General features: G+C 34.8%; 1 protein-coding gene across 4 annotated transcripts in view; it reads left to right on the top strand.

Annotated features, from left to right (window-relative positions):
* The window catches only part of MICU3 (mitochondrial calcium uptake family member 3), an 83,581-nt gene extending 67,146 nt beyond the window's left edge, over positions 1 to 16,435 (top strand). For all 4 annotated transcript variants that reach the window (XM_079778662.1, XM_079778661.1, XM_079778660.1 and 1 more), the window contains 6 exons: positions 4,336 to 4,436; positions 4,791 to 4,962; positions 8,317 to 8,425; positions 10,955 to 11,112; positions 12,187 to 12,255; positions 13,867 to 16,435. In XM_079778662.1, coding sequence (XP_079634788.1) covers positions 4,336 to 4,436; positions 4,791 to 4,962; positions 8,317 to 8,425; positions 10,955 to 11,112; positions 12,187 to 12,255 — 609 coding nt within the window. In that variant the 3' untranslated portion in view covers positions 13,867 to 16,435. The remainder of the gene's footprint in view (positions 1 to 4,335; positions 4,437 to 4,790; positions 4,963 to 8,316; positions 8,426 to 10,954; positions 11,113 to 12,186; positions 12,256 to 13,866) is intronic.
* The last annotated feature ends 4,852 nt before the right edge of the window (positions 16,436 to 21,287 follow it).

Here is a 21,287-nt window from a genome sequence, read left to right as displayed (position 1 = left end):
CAAGCATCATGAAAGTAAATCTTATGGAGAAGAGAAAGTAGAAAAGAAAAAGAAGAAAACAAAACAAGCTATATTCCAAAGGAAAATAATTATTTGGGGATTGTCTGTTACCACCTTCCCACATTAGAGAGGATAACAGAATTAACTATGGTTAAGTTGCAAATCATTCTAATTCCTTATAGGTTACTACTGATGCTGGTGTAACACTGAATTGTTTATAGTATCAGTATTTCAGGATTCAAATTGGTTCAGAAAGAAAGCTTAGAAATCTATTTGTATTTCTTTGTTTCTTGTATATTTAAAATGTAAATCTTGAGATAAGTACTTTTCTTCAAATATTGTAGGTAAATTTGAGATTAGCCTCTCAAATTCTTATGCCAAAGCTGTTTCTAACAATAGATGGTTTTCGATTATAATAAATCCATATTATAATGAAAATTTAATATGCCACAGCTAACACTACTTTCTAACCAAAATAATAGATAATACATTTATGTAAGCCTCTCAAACAACTGTTGAGTACAGTCTGAATACAAAATTTTAAAAACTATTTTGAGTTTTATAGATGAAATTAAAAATTTTTTGTTTGCTTTAAACTTTACTCATCCTTAATAAATTTCAATAGATTATTCAGAACCTCTGCCAACAGTCCTCCAGCCTGGGATAGAGCTTGATAAGATTGTCACATTGGAATCAGTAAAAATATGTTGAAATGATATCCTTAAAACTCTTTATTTTAATCGTTTGATGTTTTTATTTCATGCAAATTTACTAATTTATTTCATTTTTTATGAAACCATTTAAAGTAAGTTTTCATCAAAACAAAGTTAGGTAATGGCCTTCCATGTAAATGACCCCTGGGGTTCTTTTGTGGCAGTTTCTTGCTTTCTTATGAAAACACCTGAATTCATTTTAGTTTAACAATGAGCACAAGAATCAAAGGGATGAAGTCTCTATTTTTGTCCCAGCCCTCCTGTGATGCAAGTTATATAACACTGTTAGGATACCAAGGACTCTGGTGTAGTTTTCAGTGACTCCCAACAGTACTCCGTTTCATTGAAGGGGGGCACTTTTCACCATTCCCATTTTCTAATTTTTCTCTCTAATGTCAAACTTTTACTTATGCCTCTGTGGCTCTGGATTATCTGGATAAGTGCAACCTAAGTCTAATAAGATTTTCATGATGAAAGACTGTAAATGAAGATCTGCTGTGCTCTGTGGGCATGAGAAAAACTGGCTGAATGAGGTCATTATTTAAACCTGTGTAAAACAAAGCCATCTTATTCCCGTGTGTTAGGTCTCGAGGTAAAGGACAGCACGGCACTAGAGAAAGCATTCCATAATTATGTTATCTGAGTTCACTAACTTTTGGTCTTTCTGTAACCTCTCATTTTAAGGCATCTTTTTTTCAGATCTATATAATATTATATGTGTAGTTTCAATAACAAGTTAAAGTGTACCACGTAAAAATCTTTTTTTTTTTTTGCAGTAAGCTTCAACATTATTATATTTTCTATCTGAACTTCTTAAAATACATTGATTTGGCCAAAATAATAGTAGCTAACATTTATTGGGCCTTTACAATGTGCCAGTTAAAGTGCTAAATGATTTACATGTGTTATCTAATGCAGTAATCCTTTATAGTGGACTAGAGGCCCAGTGCACGAAATCCATGCACTGGTAGGGTCCCTAGAGGCTGCTGGCCAGGGCCTCCCTCCCTTCCCCTGGCTTCCCCCGGTCAAACTCCCGAAGAACTCCTGGTCGAGGGGACAATTTGCATACTACGCTTTTATTATATAGGATACTTTTGTTATTCCTGAGGATAATAGCCTCAGAGACACTGACTTCACCACAGTCACTTCAACTAATAAGGAAAAAAGTCAGGACTCGAAGCCAGACTCTGACTCTTGTGCTTCATTGTATTCCTTCACCACACTACTGCTTACTTGTGAAGTAAACAGCTTTCTAAAACACCAACCCTCCTCCTCTGACCTATTTTGTCCCTCCCACATTCTGTTTTTTTAGCTTCCAGATGGATAACCCAGTTCAGTTGTCGGCAAACTGTGTGGCTCGTGAGCCGCAGTTTGCTGACCACTGCCCCAGTTCCTCATGCTAACTTCCGATTGGCTAGAGCCTTCACTCTTATGCTCCTTTTAGCCATGTCTTCTCAAATATTTCCTTCTCCTGTTAATTTAAGCTGTTTCATGGGTAATAAACTGATAAGACTTGATTATAAACAATCACAAAAAATGTCTATAATAAACATGAGATATCTCTCCCGTCCCGCCCCCCCCCCCCAAGGTCTTATGCTTTTTTTCAAAGCATCTTACGACTGCCAATCAGAACATTTGTATATTTCTTTTAAAAGCATATTCTAATTTTATCCTCAGAATTGTTATTATAGATAGGGTTATTCCCATTTTACAGAAAAGGTAGTTGAAGGTCAGAAAGTCAGTGAACCCAGGTCATCTGATTTTAAATCCTGCTGTTTCCATTCCAGCAGTCTGTGTCCTCAACCTACAGCTGCTGGTGAAGTAGTAGTCCCTGTTGAGCACTACTCAAAATTACACTAATCTGCCATATAGGGAGCTCTGAAAAGCTGGCATCACTAATACGATATATTTAAAAGATAGTAAATGACACCTGATTTTCGGGCTGTGTTATTTTCCCTCTAGCAATCAGATCTTCAGAAAAGTTGGTTATACTCTAGGGAACTTATTGATTATTCCAACTCCTGAGAATACTTGGGACTATTTCTCAGCAAACTAAGCTGAGAAATAGTAGAGATCTTCTATATCAATTATAAGGAGGTTTATGCTAGAGATCATTTTAAAAAATTCAAACTTAATTACTTAAATGCAAATATATTAGATTACTAAGAATTTCAACAATTTTAGATCATTTAAAGCTGAAGATATCCTACACGTTGGGGTTTTTTAAGAGAGAGGAGTAATCAGTGAAGCAGAGAAATCACTTTAGAAAAGGTGTCATGGATTCAAAGTGGGCATGCTGGAGGGAAAAGACCAATCAGGAGAAGAGTCTCTATAACACCATACTAGTCTTTAGAAAAGAATAATATTTGGTTTAGGGAGAAATGAAACAAAGATCCTATACTAGTAAATGTTACGTAGGATAAAATAGCTATCTTCATGAAAGAGGGCTATAAAGAATCAAAGGATTACCAAAATTTAGAGTGTGGAAGAGGAGAAAAGGACTGATCCTTTGTAAAAGAGTATATGCTTTCTATTTCCTATGTGTGTGTTTTTTATGGAGTACTTATTGTCAGGGTTCTGGCCAAGAAGTAATACATTTCAAATATATCCCTTTTAATAAAGAAAATGGTAGTTATTATATAACTCTTAATTTGCAGGATAATATATGGGAAAGGTACAATTATGTGAAATTTATCATTTTTTACTTGAATTTCTAAGATAGGTATGAGTTAATGGCCAAATAAAGAAGGAAGGAACTGGAACAGAAGTGGAAGGTGGGAGGAATGGAGGGAGGGTAGGAGGAGAGAAGGGAGGGAGGGAAGCAAGGGAAAGAAAGGAAAAACCTATAAAGCTACATAAAAGGAAATAATGAAGATTTTCCATAAGCCATTGAACTTTATAAGGACTATATAATTAAGCTATTTTAAGAATACACTTGTTGGAACTTGGTTTATCAAGTTGAATGGGAAAGGAAATACCCTCTGGAATTTTTCAAAAAATGTAAGACTTTTCTTTGAAAAAACTGTAGGTGATATAAATTTCAAAGTATTACTACTGTAGTTTCTCTTTCAAATTATAGCATCTCCTACCTAAATTATCATAAATATGGACTACAGTAAAAAAGTATTATGGTTTAAGTTATTTATAAAGCTTGAGACCATTTCTTTGTCAGCCCCATATGTTCAATACATCTGAAGACTTTACCTACTTTGAACATCCTAATAAAAAAGGATTTTCAGGTTGATTAAGAAAATTCCACTATAAATTACTTAAGTAAAAATAAAATATTTAGATGATTACTAAAAGAGTGCAAGTATTATAGATAATTAAAATATAGGTACCTTTTTTGCATATTTGAGGTAGGAAACTTCCTAAAATATGTAATATCTTTAAAATTTTTTGATGGTAAAGATAGGTTTTTTTCATATTTCTATTTTCTGATTTTGAACTTCAATTTAACTGTAATGGCATTTATTAATATAGCCTTACACTTTTCATTCTAATGTTAATATATTTATATCCTAAATATTTATATGTTGATAAGATTCTTTGAGAGTTATTGGGTATCTTTATTCTATTTGCTCATTGCATCTAACCTTTAAATTGTGATTTTTTTTTTAAGCGTGCTGATGACATTATGAGTTTGGTAACAGATACCACACTTCTTGTACACTTTTTTGGAAAGAAAGGAAAAGCTGAACTCAACTTTGAAGATTTTTATAGGTGAGCTTAATTTTTATATTTGTGTTGAAAAAAATGTTAACATGCTAAAGTCAGAAACACCTAGTGCAGTGAAACCTTTTCTCTGCTTTCATCTTAACTGAAGGTCTCTGTCTTCTACTCCTATCAGTACCTTTATTCCAGTGGTTTTATTGATAAGAATGATAGGAAATTACTGAATGATAAAAAATGTGTGGACATCTGGATTGTTATTTCCTATACATCACACATTAACTCGTCTCATCACTGCCCCCATTTCACTGATGAGGAAGCCAAAGCCCTGAGAGCCTGAGTGCCATCTGTTACCATCAACACTCTGCATTTATCTCACTTATTCTTCATACACTCTTGTCATAGATTCATGGATAACCTCCAAACAGAAGTTTTAGAAATAGAATTCCTTTCCTACTCTAATGGAATGAATACCATCAGTGAAGAAGATTTTGCTCATATTCTTTTACGATATACAAATGTGGAAAATACATCTGTATTTTTGGAAAATGTGCGTTACAGTATAGCTGAAGAAAAGGTATTTAATCCCCTGTTTTTACTTTATTACATGTGCTATTATATTGTAATTATATAAGTCTATAAATATATTGTCCTTTGTTAGTTCTTTTGCTCTGTGAATTAATAGATACTTCGGATATTTTTTTCCTATGTGTCCTAAGTTTTCTGGCTAAATTTTAAAAATGGCTTAATTTAAAATTCTGGGTAGGTATTCATATTTTTCTTAGATATGCTAAAAACCCGTAAGGTTGTTAACAATTGTTTTATTCAAATTACGAATATCATTTTTCAAGAGAATTCTGCTGAACTATATGCTTTGACTACTATATAAACATTACCTCATACAAAGCAGTTTATATTGACATCAGTCACACTTGATTCATTTCTATAACATCCTTAGTAAAAGGTCATTTGAAGATGGCCATTGATGAGTGAATGATCTTATCAGCAGTTGAAGTGAGGTTTTTCAAAGAGTTTGGATGGCATGAATGGTTAAGGACCTGGAACAACTGATTGTCTATTTGTTTAGTAGCAAGTGTTTTGTCAGCGATTCTGTGCAGTTGTGCATTATCTAGTGGTATTTGAATGCATCGTTGCAACCAAATAGAACTGGTGTTACAAGCACCCCTTCAAGCATGGGATGTTTTGGATATATTGCCTTCTATTTGTGTTTGTAGAAGGATCAAGGTAATCTATCCAAGAAAGACTTGCAAATAGTTTGACTTTGTTTAAAATGGATACCTGGTGACAGTGCTAACAATTCTCCAGGAGAAAAAAGGACTTGATGTATTTGGCCATTAGTTTTACATAATCTCTCAATTAGGGGTCTTTTATCAGTTTTACATGCTAAACTGAATTTTTTTTTATTCATAGACACTTCCCTAAAAATAAATATTGAAATTATACTATGTCAAATTACTAGGGTATTTTTAGGGTCTTAAAGAATCCTGCAGTGCTGAGGAAGGTAAGGGAAACCTGATCCCGGGTTGGGCCCTTTCACATTGCTGCTGACCAGTAAATGGTATCTTTGAAAACAAAACAAACAACAACAACAAACAGTGAATCTCTCCAATGATGTCCCAAATTTGATGATCAAAACCCTTTGAGAGTGCTAGGCAGTTAACTAATATGATGAAAATTTCTTCAATGGGGGAAAAGATCCCGGGATGTCAGAACCAGAAAGCGTCTTAAAGCGATCACCTATTCAATCCCCTCCTTGTACAGTCAAGAAAACTAAAGCTCAAACTGGTGAGGGCACTTGCTAGTTAGGGAGGAATTAACAGTAGAGACGTTATGATTTCCCAGTGTAGTGACTTAACAGTCTGCCTTAACAATCACTGCACCAGGCCTCTAGTAATGTATATATTGATACACTTGATGGTGTCCCCAGATCCCTTAGACTCTGCATTTTTCTTCATTCTTTTTTCTTTCTGCTCTTCAGATTGAATAATTTCAATTGTCCTGTCTTTAAGTTCATTGTCTCTTTCTTCTACCCTCTCAAATCTACTTTTGAACCTCTAGTCAGTTTTTCATTTCTGTTACTTATACTTTTCAGCTCCAGAATTTTTGTTTGTTTGTTTCTTGTTTTACAATTTGTTTCATTATTTTGTTAATACATAGTTTTCCTGATTTCCTTTAGTTCTTTGTTCATGGTTTCCTTTAGCTCTTTTGAGCATATTTAAGACAATTTGTACACAGTCTTTTTCTTTTTAGTTCAGTATCTGAGCTTCCTCAGGCATGGTTTCTGTTGACTTACTTTTTCTAATTCTTTATACTCATTGTAATTTTTGCTAAAAACTAAACATTTGAATATTATAATGCAGTAACTCTGGAAATCAATTCTCTTCCACAGTTCATTTGTATTCTTTGTCATGTACAGTTGCTAATAATTATGTTCCATTGTCTTAGTGGTTAGCCAGAGAACTGATATAAATTTTCTTAAATGCCCAGAGCCAGGAAGAAAATAATATAGTATTCTCCCTTAAAGTATTGACATTTACTGGAGTATATTTACAGTTTGCTTAAAAATATCCCATCCTCCTGTTTTTCCCTTTTACTAGCAATTAACATGTCACCCTGAGACAGAGACTGTTGCTGTGGCATCTGGTCGCAGCATCCACTGATGCAGGGCCAGAGCAGTGACCAGTTTCCCTGGCAACAAGCTCTCCACAGCAGGACTAACCCCTTCTGGCTCCGTCTCCCTAATTGGTTCGAATGGTCCTCTCTGGAAAACATGACAGGTGGGATTGGGTCACAAGCCGAATTCAGGTTTGGAACAGCCTACCCTGAATGTAAGAAAAAAGAGAAAGAGAGAAATGTGAAGAGAAAAGACAGTGAGGATTCGCCTTGCAAATAAAGAGGGATTGTAATTAAAGTGGGAATAATGTATATAAAACGTTGTTCTTATTTTGATAATAAATTGATAATAAATATTATTTTGATAACAAACCACTTAACCAGTAGTTGGCTTGCATGAAAATAGACTCTTCTGGTTCTTTCTCTAGCTTTCCAGTGCAGCCTTGTTAGTATGCCTCCCCTACATTCAGGTCAGAATTGGTCAAGCCTAAGCTCTTAGCCCTCTGCTCTTTCGGTTTACTTTTTCTTTCAATCACGTTAATTTACTGAGTAGAACACATTAATTAAATGCAGCTCTTGATGCCCAAATTTGTATTATCTGAAATATGTGGTGCTTATTTTAAATGACTTTCCTGTTTAAGTCAAGTAATAGTAGTGGCAATAATTGTAGCTTACGTAAATGACATTCCAGAGGCCCGCCCATGATCCCACACCACGCCCTGCATCAGGCCTCCCAGAGCTGTATGTACAGCCACTGTGCTTCCTCCTGCTGTGCTGGCCATGCTCTCGAGGCAGGAGCAAGTAAAAATACACTCCTGTTGGCTTATTTTCATTGTCACTATAAAGATATTGATGACCATCATACAATGTTAAATTATATTTAATGAGTATATGTACGCTGGAAACTTTTTTTTAGATGTCTATTTAAAACTCTTCATTTTCCCTTCATCATCATATTTACTTTCAGGATTTAAAAAATTCAGGCCTGCAATGCAGAGTTTTCAAAATTGAAGCTTTTTATCCATTTTGATTGTAGCAATTTTTTGGAACTTTGTGCTGATATGAGAATATTTTTAAAATATTTTCAACTAACATTCCTAATGGTAGCAACACTGCTAAGTAGAAAAAAAAAATCTGAGTGAATTTTACATTCCACCTGGAGAAAGGTTTCAGAATGTGCCCTAGAAATGTTCACTTGCAAGATATATTGCACATGCTTAGTCTATTTCTTTCTAGTAAGTGTAGGTACTTATTTTGGCCACACTAAAATCTATTTACATATATTCTCTCAATATAGGGCATCACATTTGATGAATTCAGGTCATTTTTCCAGTTTTTGAACAACCTAGAAGATTTTGCAATAGCCTTGAATATGTATAACTTTGCAAGTCGTTCTATAGGGCAAGGTAAGTAATAATCTTTCAAAAATTAAAAGAAAGAAATAACCCTGCATTGTTTCTAGGGACTTTGACAGCAAATTAATTAGATATAATAGCATGTTAGCCATCAGTTGCCTGAAAATTTGTTGTGTTCTTCAATGGGAAATCTGTTTTCCCTAAGCAGAGTTTAGGGAAATAGGCTAAATACTTGTATATGCAATATACAGATGATGTATTATAGAATTATATACCTAAAACCTATATAATTTTATTAGCCAATGTCACCCCAATAAGTTCAGTAAATAAATAAAAATGTTATTGCCCTTCATTTCTTACTATGGGGAAAGCTATTGATGTTTGTAAAAGATCAAAGAGAAAGACACCTCATGACTGCTTGGTAACATTGAAGGTTGTGTGTCTACTTATAGAAGAGCCAGCTAGTCGTGCCTCAGCCATCAGCACAGGATGATGCATATTACCCACAATCCCTTTGACTCAGAAACCTGAATTTAGCCAACAAAGGCCCCCTCTTAGCTATGGACTCACATTAACCATGTTTTAAGAATGTTTTGTAAAATTGAATGTCAATTTTGCAAAAAAATACAACTGTCATGGAACTCAGTGCTGTTGACCTCAGAACAAGCTCTTTCTTTCCCTGTACTGTAGGTAGACCAACAAGTTAAGTCCTTTTCTAGAATTCTATGGCCATAACTACTCTCCCTTCTTCCCTCATGGCAATATCCTTTTTAAATATTCTTGCCATACAAGGGCTTTCTGTTCATGTGTTTAAGATGATTTGACCTGTGTCTGTCATAATCCATTTTCCAAATGTAATCTAAGGGGACAGAACTTACTGTTTTATTGCTAAGCTCCAGGGAGAAGCCAAACTGCAGCCCATGAGCACTAATGATAATTATCTCTCTCCCAAAAACATGGAGATTGAGTCCCTCATATGGCTTCACTAATTTATTCATTGAGGAAGAGAAACCTGAAAATTTGTCATTTTACCTTTGGTCTATTCTAGATGTTCAAATAGGGCATCTTCTCAATTGAACCCATTTTCGTGAAGGAACCCAGCCATTCCAGACTAGCGTTTACTACCATGATAAAACTACTAATCAACCACAAAAGAAAAAAAAGTCTGGTTCAGAATGGATAGTTATTGTTTCACTTTGTGGAAGTGGGAAATGGAAAAAATCGATTGTGTACTCTTGCAGGTGCTAGGAATATATCTACCCCTTTACTTTCTGTTGTCACTACTAGCACCTTAATTCAGGTTACTATTACCTCTGAAAAGGATCTGGTGTTCCTGCCACTACCCACATCCCTCTGATATTTCCTAGACAACTCACAGAATAATCTTTCGAAAACACAGAGTAGCCTTTCTCCGACATGCCTGCTATGGAAAATTCTTTAGTTCCCCAGCTGCCTGTTGAAGAATATACAGGTTCCTCACTTCAAAGTCCCTGTACAGAGCTTCTCCAGCTCTTATGTGTCCAGACTGCCTTGTTCTCTGAATGTGCTTTATACCCGCCTGTCCCCTCCATGCCTTTGTGCATGTCATCTCGTCTGCCATTACTCTCATCTCTACAAGCTGAAATCTTCTCTCCTTGGGGCTCAGCTCAGATACAAAATTGCAGCTTTTCCTAATCACTGCTCTTCTCTCTCCTTTCCCTACTCCACACTACAGACAGAAGTAATCACTCATTTCCAAATTCTCATAGTGCTTTGTTGGTACTTTTGTGTAGTCTTGTGTATGGTTACTTGGGCAGATGTCTCATCTCCTATTGGAACTGTAAGAGAACTTACCATCTTAATAACCTCCAAAGTATCTGTCACTGATAGTAAGTGCTCATTAAACATTCATTGACTATGAATGTATTATTAAACTAAAATACAGTTATTCTTGGTCCTTTAAATTAAAACTACAAAAGTTGGATTAAAAAGATGTGGTACTTTTACACCATGGAATACTATGCAGCTGTAAAAAAGAAGGCTCTCTTACCCTTTGAGACAGCATGGAGGGACCTGGAGAGTATTACGCTAAGCGAAATAAGCCAGTCAGAGAAAGACTAGTATCACCTGATCTCACTCATACATGGAATCTGGTGAACAAAATAAAATGATGAACAGAATAGATCTAGAGACATAGAAGCATGGAACAGACTGACGAATCTCAGAGGGAAGGTGGGGGTGGGGTGAGGGTGGAGGTGGTGGTGGATGGGATAAGATTAGCCAAAGAATTTACACGCATATATGCATAACCCATGGACACAGACAATAGTGTGGTGAAGGCCTGTTGGGGGGGCGGGTAACAGAGGGGGAAGATGGTCAATGGGGGGGAGAGGTACATCTAATACTTTCAATAATAAAGATAAATTTTAAAAACTACCAAAAGTTTTTGTTTCCTAAAAGATAGCATGATTAATGGAAAATCATGTTACATAAGATCATGACCCATGTTTAGAAAAAAAAGTATTTTATAACCGTTTTAGTAATTAATACATATTATAAAAAATAATAATGGCTTACTCCTTTTCTATAACATTTATCTAGATGAATTTAAGCGTGCCGTCTATGTGGCTACTGGTCTCAAACTTTCACCACATTTAGTGAATACAGTCTTCAAGATTTTTGATGTTGACAAAGATGATCAATTAAGTTATAAAGAATTTATTGGAATTATGAAAGACAGACTCCATAGAGGATTCCGGGTAAACCTATACATTTCAAACCTATTGATATTATTTTTTTTAAACTGAAAGGGAAAAAATCCACCTAAGTTTCAGAAACAATTTATATACATTTTTCAAGATATAAACATAAAATGTTATACTTGAAAAGAAAAATATAAGGCCCCACCTACTTTCAGAAACAATTTGAAGCGATAAAAGACAATGCTTTTTTAAATATAAAATCAGTTTGAATATTAACAACTTAATTTCATAATCAAGTAGTTCAATGTCTTCATCCCAATTTGTGGGGGCAAATGTTGCCAAATATTTTTTATTAATTCATCTACACACTTGCTATCAAATTTGTTAGTATACAAAGGAATACTACTATTTCTTATTTTATATAATGCAGCTTTCCACTAGGCAACTGAGATGCTTATTTAAGTCACCGTATATTCAGCACTTTTAATATAGAAAATAAAGTAAAAACATTTTTTGTCTGTTGAACCATTCTTCCTGTTAACATCTAACACTGTAAAATAATATGAAAATTTCAGTGATTTTATTCTCAAGTATGTTTTAAAGAATGAAATACAGCATGAATCAATAAATGTTTATACATGTAGCATATTTGTAGATGGTGCCAAAAATGGGAAAAGAAAAAAATATTTCTATTAACAGCTATAATATGCAGCTATCCCTCTTTGGTAAGAATACCCCTAAGTATTATACATTTAAAAAGAGAAAAAGTTATATATACAATAAAATCAAGATTCATCATAGACAATGTTTTTAAACATTTTTAATGATTTTTTAAAATCCAAGCTGTCTTGGTAACGATACTATATACTTAACTGCCACCTAGCGGCCAGTCATTAACATTTGAAATTATGGCAAAAGTACCTGAAAGGGCATGTATTGAAAATCATTTATTCTTCCTCAAAAATTTTAGAGTAGCAATATCAAATTAAAATATAAACTATGTTATAAACCTCTGATGCTGCATTTTTCTCTTAGATGTTGTGTGTTTTTATTTTTTGCTTTATTTATTGCATATTTGTGGCCCCATAACATTTCATTGACTTTTACATTTTTTAATCATCTGTTCCACAGGGTTATAAAACAGTTCAGAAGTATCCCACTTTCAAATCCTGTCTGAAGAAGGAACTGCATAGCAGATAAGTATGTTAGCTTCTCTGTCTAAAATTGTCCAATAACAATAAAAGAAGGGTCATGATTTATTTTTTTGCTATGACATTTAGGAAATAACTAAGAGAAATGCCTTTTATTTTTAATTTTTAGGTCACTAATTCAAACCTAGAATTACTCTGTTAATGATCTTATTTTAGTAACTTTATTTTATTTAGTAATTCAGTTGATGAATTAATCATTATAACAAAGAACTGCTTTGCCTCTATTAAGTGAAATAAACTGGATTTAAATACTCATCCGATTGGAATTCTTTTGGAATGTCTTGATTGAAAATGATTGTTTAACCTGCAACTTTGTATCTGAGTAGACACAAAATAATAACTTCATATTCTACTTTTATAATGTAGAATCATTAACATCTAAGGAATATTTTTTAGGATCATGATTCCCAATGTCTGCTACAATAATAGCAGCTAATTTTTGTAGTTATTTTAGATGCTTGGCACTATTTTAGGTGTTCTTCCACGTGTAGACTCTCATTTAATCCTCACAGATATCCCATTTAACAGCTGAGAAAATAGAGGCTTAATGAGTCATTTGCCAAGATAACATGCGCTAGTAAGTCACAAACTTGGGTTTGAACCTCATTCTGTCTGATGGCAAAGTCATCTTATTTATTATTTTCTAAACTATCCCTGTAGAATGCCATAGGTGAGGAAGGTACAGGAGGTTCATTCAATTTATTTCAACCCAAAGAAATGTCTCATACTTGTTACTGATCTCCAAAATGAGGGATTTGTTTTTTCTTTTCTCTTCTATAAGTCACCTGTACCTATAAAATTTTGGTCGATTATGGATTCCAATTAGGTAGGTCTTTAATTGCAAAAATATATTTCTTGCTGTTTTTCTCAAGCTGGAAACATTTATGTTTGGTATAGCAGTATTACCAAAATTGTTCCAAGTGATATCGATGCATATTATTTTAAAAGTTTAGTCAAATAAGTTAGAGAAATATAATAAACATAGTTAAATAGGTTCCTTATGGGATCTTATGCATTTGTGTCTCTAAAAGAAAATGTCAGTATTCTGTATTTTGCAAAGTAGCTTTGAGGACTAATGTTTTATGGAAACCATTCTGGGAAATGCTGGTCTAAACTGTTTAGTGGCAAGTAGGCTAATCATTCATCTGAGGTGTAACTGTTGTGACTGAGCTAACAAACCGTCTTCCTAATCTCTGTTTTAAAGAACTTGATACCGCCCTGTAAGAACTTAAACTGAACATTAAAAAACATAGGCCCACACCATTTATATGTTCATATAGGTAGTGTACTCAACTAATTTGTCATAGTGTCACTCTGACGCTATTGATTCTATGCTGTAGTTCATAGAACCATAGATAAAAAGGACTACATTTTTTCTAGACCTTGAAAGGACTGAGGACTAGACAAGTTACTAAACAAAACACTGAACTTTTAAATTAAAGGAAACGTTTTATGATTAAGTCTTTTGATCCTTATATTTTCTGTTTGGTGTTTTTATTATGTGCCTTACTGTTTCATATTATTATCATAATAATATTTTATTAATGTCATCACCTCTGAATTTCATGCTAAATAAATATTGCTTGTATTTTTTAATTAGGTACTTGTAAAGCAAAGTTTAAAGAATTTATCTACATAACAAATGCAAGAAGCAGTAATTTCAGAGAACAGAAGGTCAGAACTTGCAGAAATGAAGGAAAAGGTGAAATGCTAATTATTTTTTTTTTTCTTGAACTGAATTCTTGAATGTAAGACAGATAAAATTCATCTTACTAATAACTACAAATACTGTATGTTATCAGGTTAAGCTTTTGCCTTGATTTACTGAACTTTGCACTTTTTCATTCCTTTCAGAAGTACATAGATACTTCCACTGACTATATAAGAATGTATTTTAAATATTTTAAAATTTATTACAAATTTGCCTAACTTCAAAATAGTGTATGACTCCTGGAATCTAGATCACTTAAAAATGAACAATGACATATTTTCTTTGGTTTTAGACTGTGAACTTATTTTAAGAAAATGAATATTCCTTAAGATTTAGCTTAGGGCCTTAGAATTGTTGATAAATCCCTATTATTTATCTGATATTCAGTTACATTAAAGTGTTCTGAAAAACAAATAGAAACTAAAATATTATACAATATGATGATTTACACGGTACTTTTATCTGTTAAAACTACTAAATTAACAAGGAATTGTTTGAGTCATATAAAGTTTTTTTGAAGTTCTTGTTCATTTATCAAAGTCAACAGAATGTCTAGTATTCTTTTATGTATACAGTAAAGAAATTTAAAATGTAGGGTTTTTTTCCTCAAAAAAAAGTCCTATATTGGTGGTAGAATAGTGGTAGTTGTAGCATTTGTCACTGTCATTGTCATTATTGTTTTAACATGATGCTGCTCCTGATTACAGATGGTGTATGTTAATAGCACTAGTAAAAATCATATCGTTTTTTTTCTTTTTTTATTATCTTAAGTTTTACATATGTCTCCCTTTTCCCCAATTGACCGCCCACCCCAACCATTCCCACCCTGGGCAAGCCCCCACCGCCCCAGTGTCTATGTCCATTGGTTATGCTAATATGCATGCATACAAGTCCTTTGGTTGCTCTCTAACCCCCCACCTCCCCTGCCATTTGTCTCTGGATCTATTTTTGTTCATCTAAAAATCATATCTTACAATTTGTAACGTATTGCACATTGTTAATAAATGTCTATAGCATCCAAATGAGTACTGTAAAAGACTAATATAAAATGGTTTAAGGACTTATGTAAATATTAGGTAGAAGTTAATATTTTGTTTCTTGCAAAAGGACCACCTGCAAAAGTGATAGCAAATAGTAATAATGAATACTTTAATGTACTTCATTATTTCAGAATATGTCTTAAAAGAGAAAAGAAAAACTGTTAAGAAATAACAACATTAGATTTTCACATGGAGAAAATTTAATAGTACTTAATGGAAATCTGTTCAATTGAAAAGTTTAGTTTATAAAAGATTACTATATATCAAAAGTAGAACAATAAATTTAAATTAATATGTTAATATATGTAGAAGATATATTCATTTATCTTCTTTTCCAAGATGTATTTAATGTCATTTGTACACACTCCAGCTATTACCTTGCTTTTGCATATGAAAACGGGAAATACTGACTTTGTTTTTATAAGTTATTAAATGGGAAATTGATAGCTGTGCATCAGCCTATTTATAAAAGTAATGTTATTTCCAAGAAAATGTTATTAGCATTGACTATGTATTTGCCTTTTTACATTCTTTATCTGATATTATTTATTATATTGATGTAGCAATGTGATTCATAAATGTGAGGATTCTATGTAGTATAATAATTTAATTTCACCTTCTTTCAAGTTTGATTCAATTGATTGACTAAATGAAAATGCCTATTCACTCATTTAACATACCCTGGTCTATGTTACCTTACCTGAATCAACATTATTTGCTATCTAAAATAATTGAAAAATGCAGTTTACTTTTATCTTTGACTATAAGTTATATTATCTTGCATACATGGAAAAATTGCCATTTAGGAAAGTCCTATAATGCACATTAAAAACTAAATATAGCTCATGAAAATTATTTATAATTCTGTCATTCTCCCAAGGAATACTACATTGTGATCTTTATTCATAATTGCTTATCAGAGTGAATGGATATTCATTTGTTTATAAGACTGTAGCATAATATTAAAATTGGAATAAATGAAATATTCTGGTCAATTAAAATGGAAAAGAATAGTAAATTACAATGATTCCCTACATATTATCACTCATGAACTTTAACCCTCTAATTAAAATGAGAGATTAAAAAAACTCTTTGGATTGTTGTCTATATCAAATGAAAAATTTTAAGTGCTTTGAAAATAGTAATATGCTAAATACACTTATGCTAGTATTCTCAGAATTTCCTTCTACAAATTATTCTTTGGAAAGATGAAATTCTACATAAGATTTTAGTATTATCCTCTTTACAGAGAGTCTACATGATGAAAGATTTGTGGTACCTCTCAGAATCATTTAATATTAAGAAAATAATTTAACTTAAGTTCCAGTTTATTGTTCTTATTATAAAATATAGCTGTAAAGCAACCTTACATTCTTATATTATCTGAAAATAAATATACCTGCTCTTGAATCAAGAAACTTAGTACCTTGCTTTTATGTTTATCTGTGGACTAATGTCTTTTTTAAAAAAATTGTCACCTCCAAACTTCGGAACTGTTTATTGTTTACCAAACCTCCATTGGTCTCAGACCCTCTGCTATCATACTACATGCCAACGAAATTAATCACAACACTTCTGTAGGTAAACAAATCACAGAGCCATAAAGCCCCTCAAAATGTATAATAGGCATTGATACTTTGTATAATGTGGTCATTGGTACTGAGAAGCTTTCAGAAAGTTTATGTGTGACTTAATGGAGTATCAGTTTTGCTTTACAGAACTGATTGCTTAAATGGCTTAAAATAATTAAACCAACACAGCCCCTTTGGTACTAATTTTGGTTTTTTTGTAGGCATCATCTTATCAAGATGACTCTTATAAATTTACTAGTTTTCAAAATACACTCATTATCCTACTCTTTATAGCCATACAATAAATTAACATTTTTACATACTGCTATTACTTCCAAAGGATGTAAAAATACCAATTGTGTAATATTCAATAAGTATACAATAAAAATCCTATCTAATAAAGAGGGAATATGCTAATTGACCATCACACCCTCACAAAGATGGCAGTGCCCACTGCCAATAAGGAGGGAGTTTGCTAATTGACTGCCATGCCCTCAAAGATGGCGGCACCCAGTCCCCTCAGCCCCACCAGGGCGGCAGACGCGCAGCACAGCTGGGCCCGCCCCCAGGCAGGTCCGGTCACTTCGTGCGCCTGCCTCCGGTCCCAGTCCCCTCAGCCCCCCAGCCACCCAGAGCTACCCAAGGCTTGTGCTGCCGGCAGTGGCAGCAGCAGAGGTGTGATGGGGGTGTCGCCTTCCCCTGATCACCGGGTTGCCTCCCGCCCCTGAGGGCTCCCGGACTGTGAGAGGGGGCAGGCCGGGCTGAGGGACCCCCCCCTCCAGTGCATGTACTGGGCCTCTAGTTTTAGTGATAAGAAAGCATAGTTATTTTTTATTTTCTTTATTAGTAAGTCATAAAATAATGGTATGTCTTGCAATGAGTCACATCTTAAATTCTGTGAAATATTGTAAGATGAAATTCACTGCAAAGATATAATTCTCTTTACTTTGTATAATTCTCTTTATATCACAATCAGTGTTTTTGACACACGTCTTAAACTGAGGAATATATCTATAATTGTGACTTTATGCATATTAATATACAGTGCTCAGAGAAAGTACAAACATTATTATAAAAGTTTTCTGGAAAAGATAAGTTGTGTCAGTCTTGTAAAGGAAGAGAAGGACACGTGTTTATGGACACAAGAAAAGAGACAAGAAGAAGAGGATAGAGAAGGGATCTGAATAAGTATAGATTTTTTAAAATTGGGATTGAGTAGACAGTTTTTAGAAAAATAAATGTTTAAAAATGCAATAAAGCAATAATGACAACACATCCTTTCATTTACCAGGTTGAAAAGACAGAGTGGTTCTATAGTATACAGTGTTGGTAAGTGTGCGAGGCAAGTGCTGACAAAGCTATACATGTTCAGAGGGAAACAGAAATATCTCAAAGTTTTGATCTAAAACTTTACTTCTGGGATAGTAATATCCCAATACATATATTTATAAATTTGCATGTCATAAATATACCTATTAAATGAAATAGTATGTAACTATGAGAAAGAATGAAGTTCATTTATCATGCTGATATGAGATGATTCTACAAGATATTTTTATGGGAACACATCAAGGTATAGAAGAGGGTACGATATGCTTCTGTCTGCGTTCAAAACACACTTTCCTTGCAAAGAATTATATTTTAATATATCTTTATCAAAGTTATGTGTACAATTTGTTAAAAGTCAAATAGCTCCAAAGGGTTTATGTAAGACACAGCATTCCTCTTTCCTCATTTCTGCTCCTCAGAGGCAATTGCTTTCTTGTCTTTTAGCAGTTTCTTTTGGTATCTGCCTTCATATTTCAAGATAACATGCTTATACCAGTATTTCTTGATTGAATTTATTTTTGGTACATTACTGTTGACTTCCTACAATGGAGATGATAATTTGGCTCTATTACACAAACTCCTTTTAAGTCTCTCTCTCTTTCTCTCTCTCTCTCTCTCTCTCTCTCTCTCTCTCTCTCTCTCTCTCTCTCTCTCCCTCCCTCCCTCCCTCCCTCCCTCCCTCCCTCCCTCCCTCCTTTCCCCATCCTTTCAGTATAGTTAGAGCATAATGTTATAAATCAATTAGTGTATCATCAATTACTGTATTTCTTTCCTTAAACATCTTACTTTCCCTAGAGTTAAAAATTTTCTCCTTTTCAGTCTGCTTAATTTTTGTGTAGTTCTCATTTACCTATTATTAATTCATCACAGACTCACCTCCAGGACTAAACACATTGTTAACACATTGTAACACATGAAGTAATATGTAAATTTTTATTATACTTTTAGAAATGCCCCTGGAGCTTTCTGTCTTAGTAGCCCATCTCAAATGGTTGTTATCTAGTCCTACTGCAGAACAACTTGGAAGCTCTGTGTGCATGGAATGAACTTTGAACTGATAGGTTTCCCTCGTTGCTTTGTGACTGGGCCCTTTCCTCTGAGGGACCGTGACTAGTAGTATTAATAGGTCTTTTCTCTTTGGTCAGATTTCTGCTGCCTGGTAACTCAAGCCCTGGCTACTACTTGGTACAGAGGCCTTTTGAAGATGGGGCTGTAGGCATGAAGGAGGCTATACGGTCATATATTCAACAAGTGGTTATTGCACTGTTTTGAGTGTTTTTACCATGTCTTAGTTTACTTTTTCAAGAAAAGCACATTTTTAAAACTTAGGATCTCAGTCTGGAAAAGGTGGGAATAAATCATGAGGGTCATGTGTGGGGAGATTTATTCACCAAATCTAGAGGTAGGTTACTTCTTGAAGCAGATATAGTTTTAAGAAAAATGAAATTATAATGGTGATCGTGAATTTATGGCACTGTCACACGATGTGAGCTTGGATGTAGGGGTGGGAACTACCACATGGTATGAGCTGGATGGTAGGGATAGAACTACCACATGATGTGAGCTGGATGGTAGGGATGGAACTATCACATGATGTGAGCTTGGATGGCTGGGATGGGAAAGGGATGAACTGATGGAGGAGTGTCAGTGGAAATAAATTACTTGATTTAAAAAGTTAAAGACAATAACCATACTCTCTGACATTTACCATAAGAGACAAAGAACTGACCTAATTCAGTATGGCATTCCCTATTGCATATTTTCAGGGATGAAGCAGGCAACTTGAAGGTTAGCAGATTAGTCTACTAGCAGATTTTAAACTGAGGTAAAATGAGAGTTTAGGACAAAATGAAAGGCAATAAAGATATTCTCAGGCTGTGGTATATAATGCTTTACTCGTTGCAAGCTCTAGGTGCTATAAGAGTTAAAAGTTCAAGATGAAAAATCTACACAAACCACTGAAAGTCTATACTATTTAATGTCATTGCTCTTTGGTGCTAAGAGGTTCTCAATACGGTGAGTATCTTATATACCATTTGTGCTGTAATATTTAATTACAGCGAGTGTACAGATTAGCTGTCTCAAAGATTCTTTTGAAATCAGATTGCACATCAAAACTGCATTGTGCCCAGCTAAGTAAGCAAATTTAAGAAAGAGGAGAAGGTGATGTCAAGACTTATTGCAAAATGAACAAATAAAGAAACAGGATTTGCTTGATGTTCAGCCTCTTAAAGCATGACCAAATGTTAGCCTTTGTTTGTCAACTTAGCTCTGTTTTTCTAAAATTTACAGAGAATCAGCCCATGGAAAGTGTCCTTTAGCTAGGATAGTATTTGTAGTTGAGAAATAAAAATAAGCAATGTGAAGATGCTGACTAGATTATACTAATAGTTCAATTTCTCAGAGTGATTGATTACCACATTGATATGTACATTAGTAATGCAGGTACAGGGTTTTGTTTTGTTTTGTACCTTTTTTCATTTTTCTGATTATAAGATTAATACGTGTTTCTGCTCCCTGATAGTTAAGGTTTTATAAGCTCAGAGGTTAATTTAACTTCTCCAAAAGAGCTAGACACTCCCCTCCCCCAAATACAACATACACCAAAGTATTCCCAGTTTCCAAGCATTTCTCCCTTCAGAAAAACTGTAAAAATAAATTTTAAATTTTCCAAATAGCCAGGGATGAAGACTAAGTGGCTTAGAACCGGAATTGGACTTGCTGCAAATACCGAGGCTCTCAGAGAGCAATGGGGTTGCAGGAAGGATAGGAAGCCTGCAGGCCCCATGGAGGGGCAGGATTGCCTGGGGCCAGAGCACTAGACTGATAGTATGTGCGTACAGGGTGCGGCAAAAGTAGGTTTGCAGTTGTGAGTAAGCGAAACAGTTTATTCTATTATCCTATATAATAAAGAGGGAATATGCAAATGGACCATCACACCGTCACAAAGATGGCGGCATTCATAGCCACAAGATGGCGGCGCCCAGTCCCCTCAGCCCCGCCGGAGTCCCACAGTCCTTTCAGCCCAGCTAAGGGGGTGGGGGAAATGGCAGGCACACGGTGCAGCCGGACCTGCCCTCAGCCCCCCAGCCGCCCAGGGCTGGCCCGAGGCGCATGCAGGCAAGCCTTGGATGGCAGCTGCCCAGCTGACGCCCGAGGCACAGGCAAGCCTCGGATGGTGGCTGCCCAGCTGCCCAGGGCCGCCTGAGGCTCAGGTAACCAGGGCCGCCCGAGGCTTGAGCTGCCGGCAGTGGCAGCAGCAGAGGTGTGAGGGGGCGTCACCTTCCCCTGATCACCAGGTCGCCTCCCTCCCCTGAGGGCTCCCAGACTGAGAGTGGGCAGGCCAGGCTGAGGGACCCCCCCTCCAGTG

The sequence above is a fragment of the Cnephaeus nilssonii genome, assembly GCF_951640355.1.
Source record: "Cnephaeus nilssonii genome assembly, chromosome: 8".
NCBI lineage: Eukaryota > Metazoa > Chordata > Mammalia > Chiroptera > Vespertilionidae > Cnephaeus > Cnephaeus nilssonii.
This window is presented reverse-complemented; position numbering and strand designations above follow the sequence as displayed.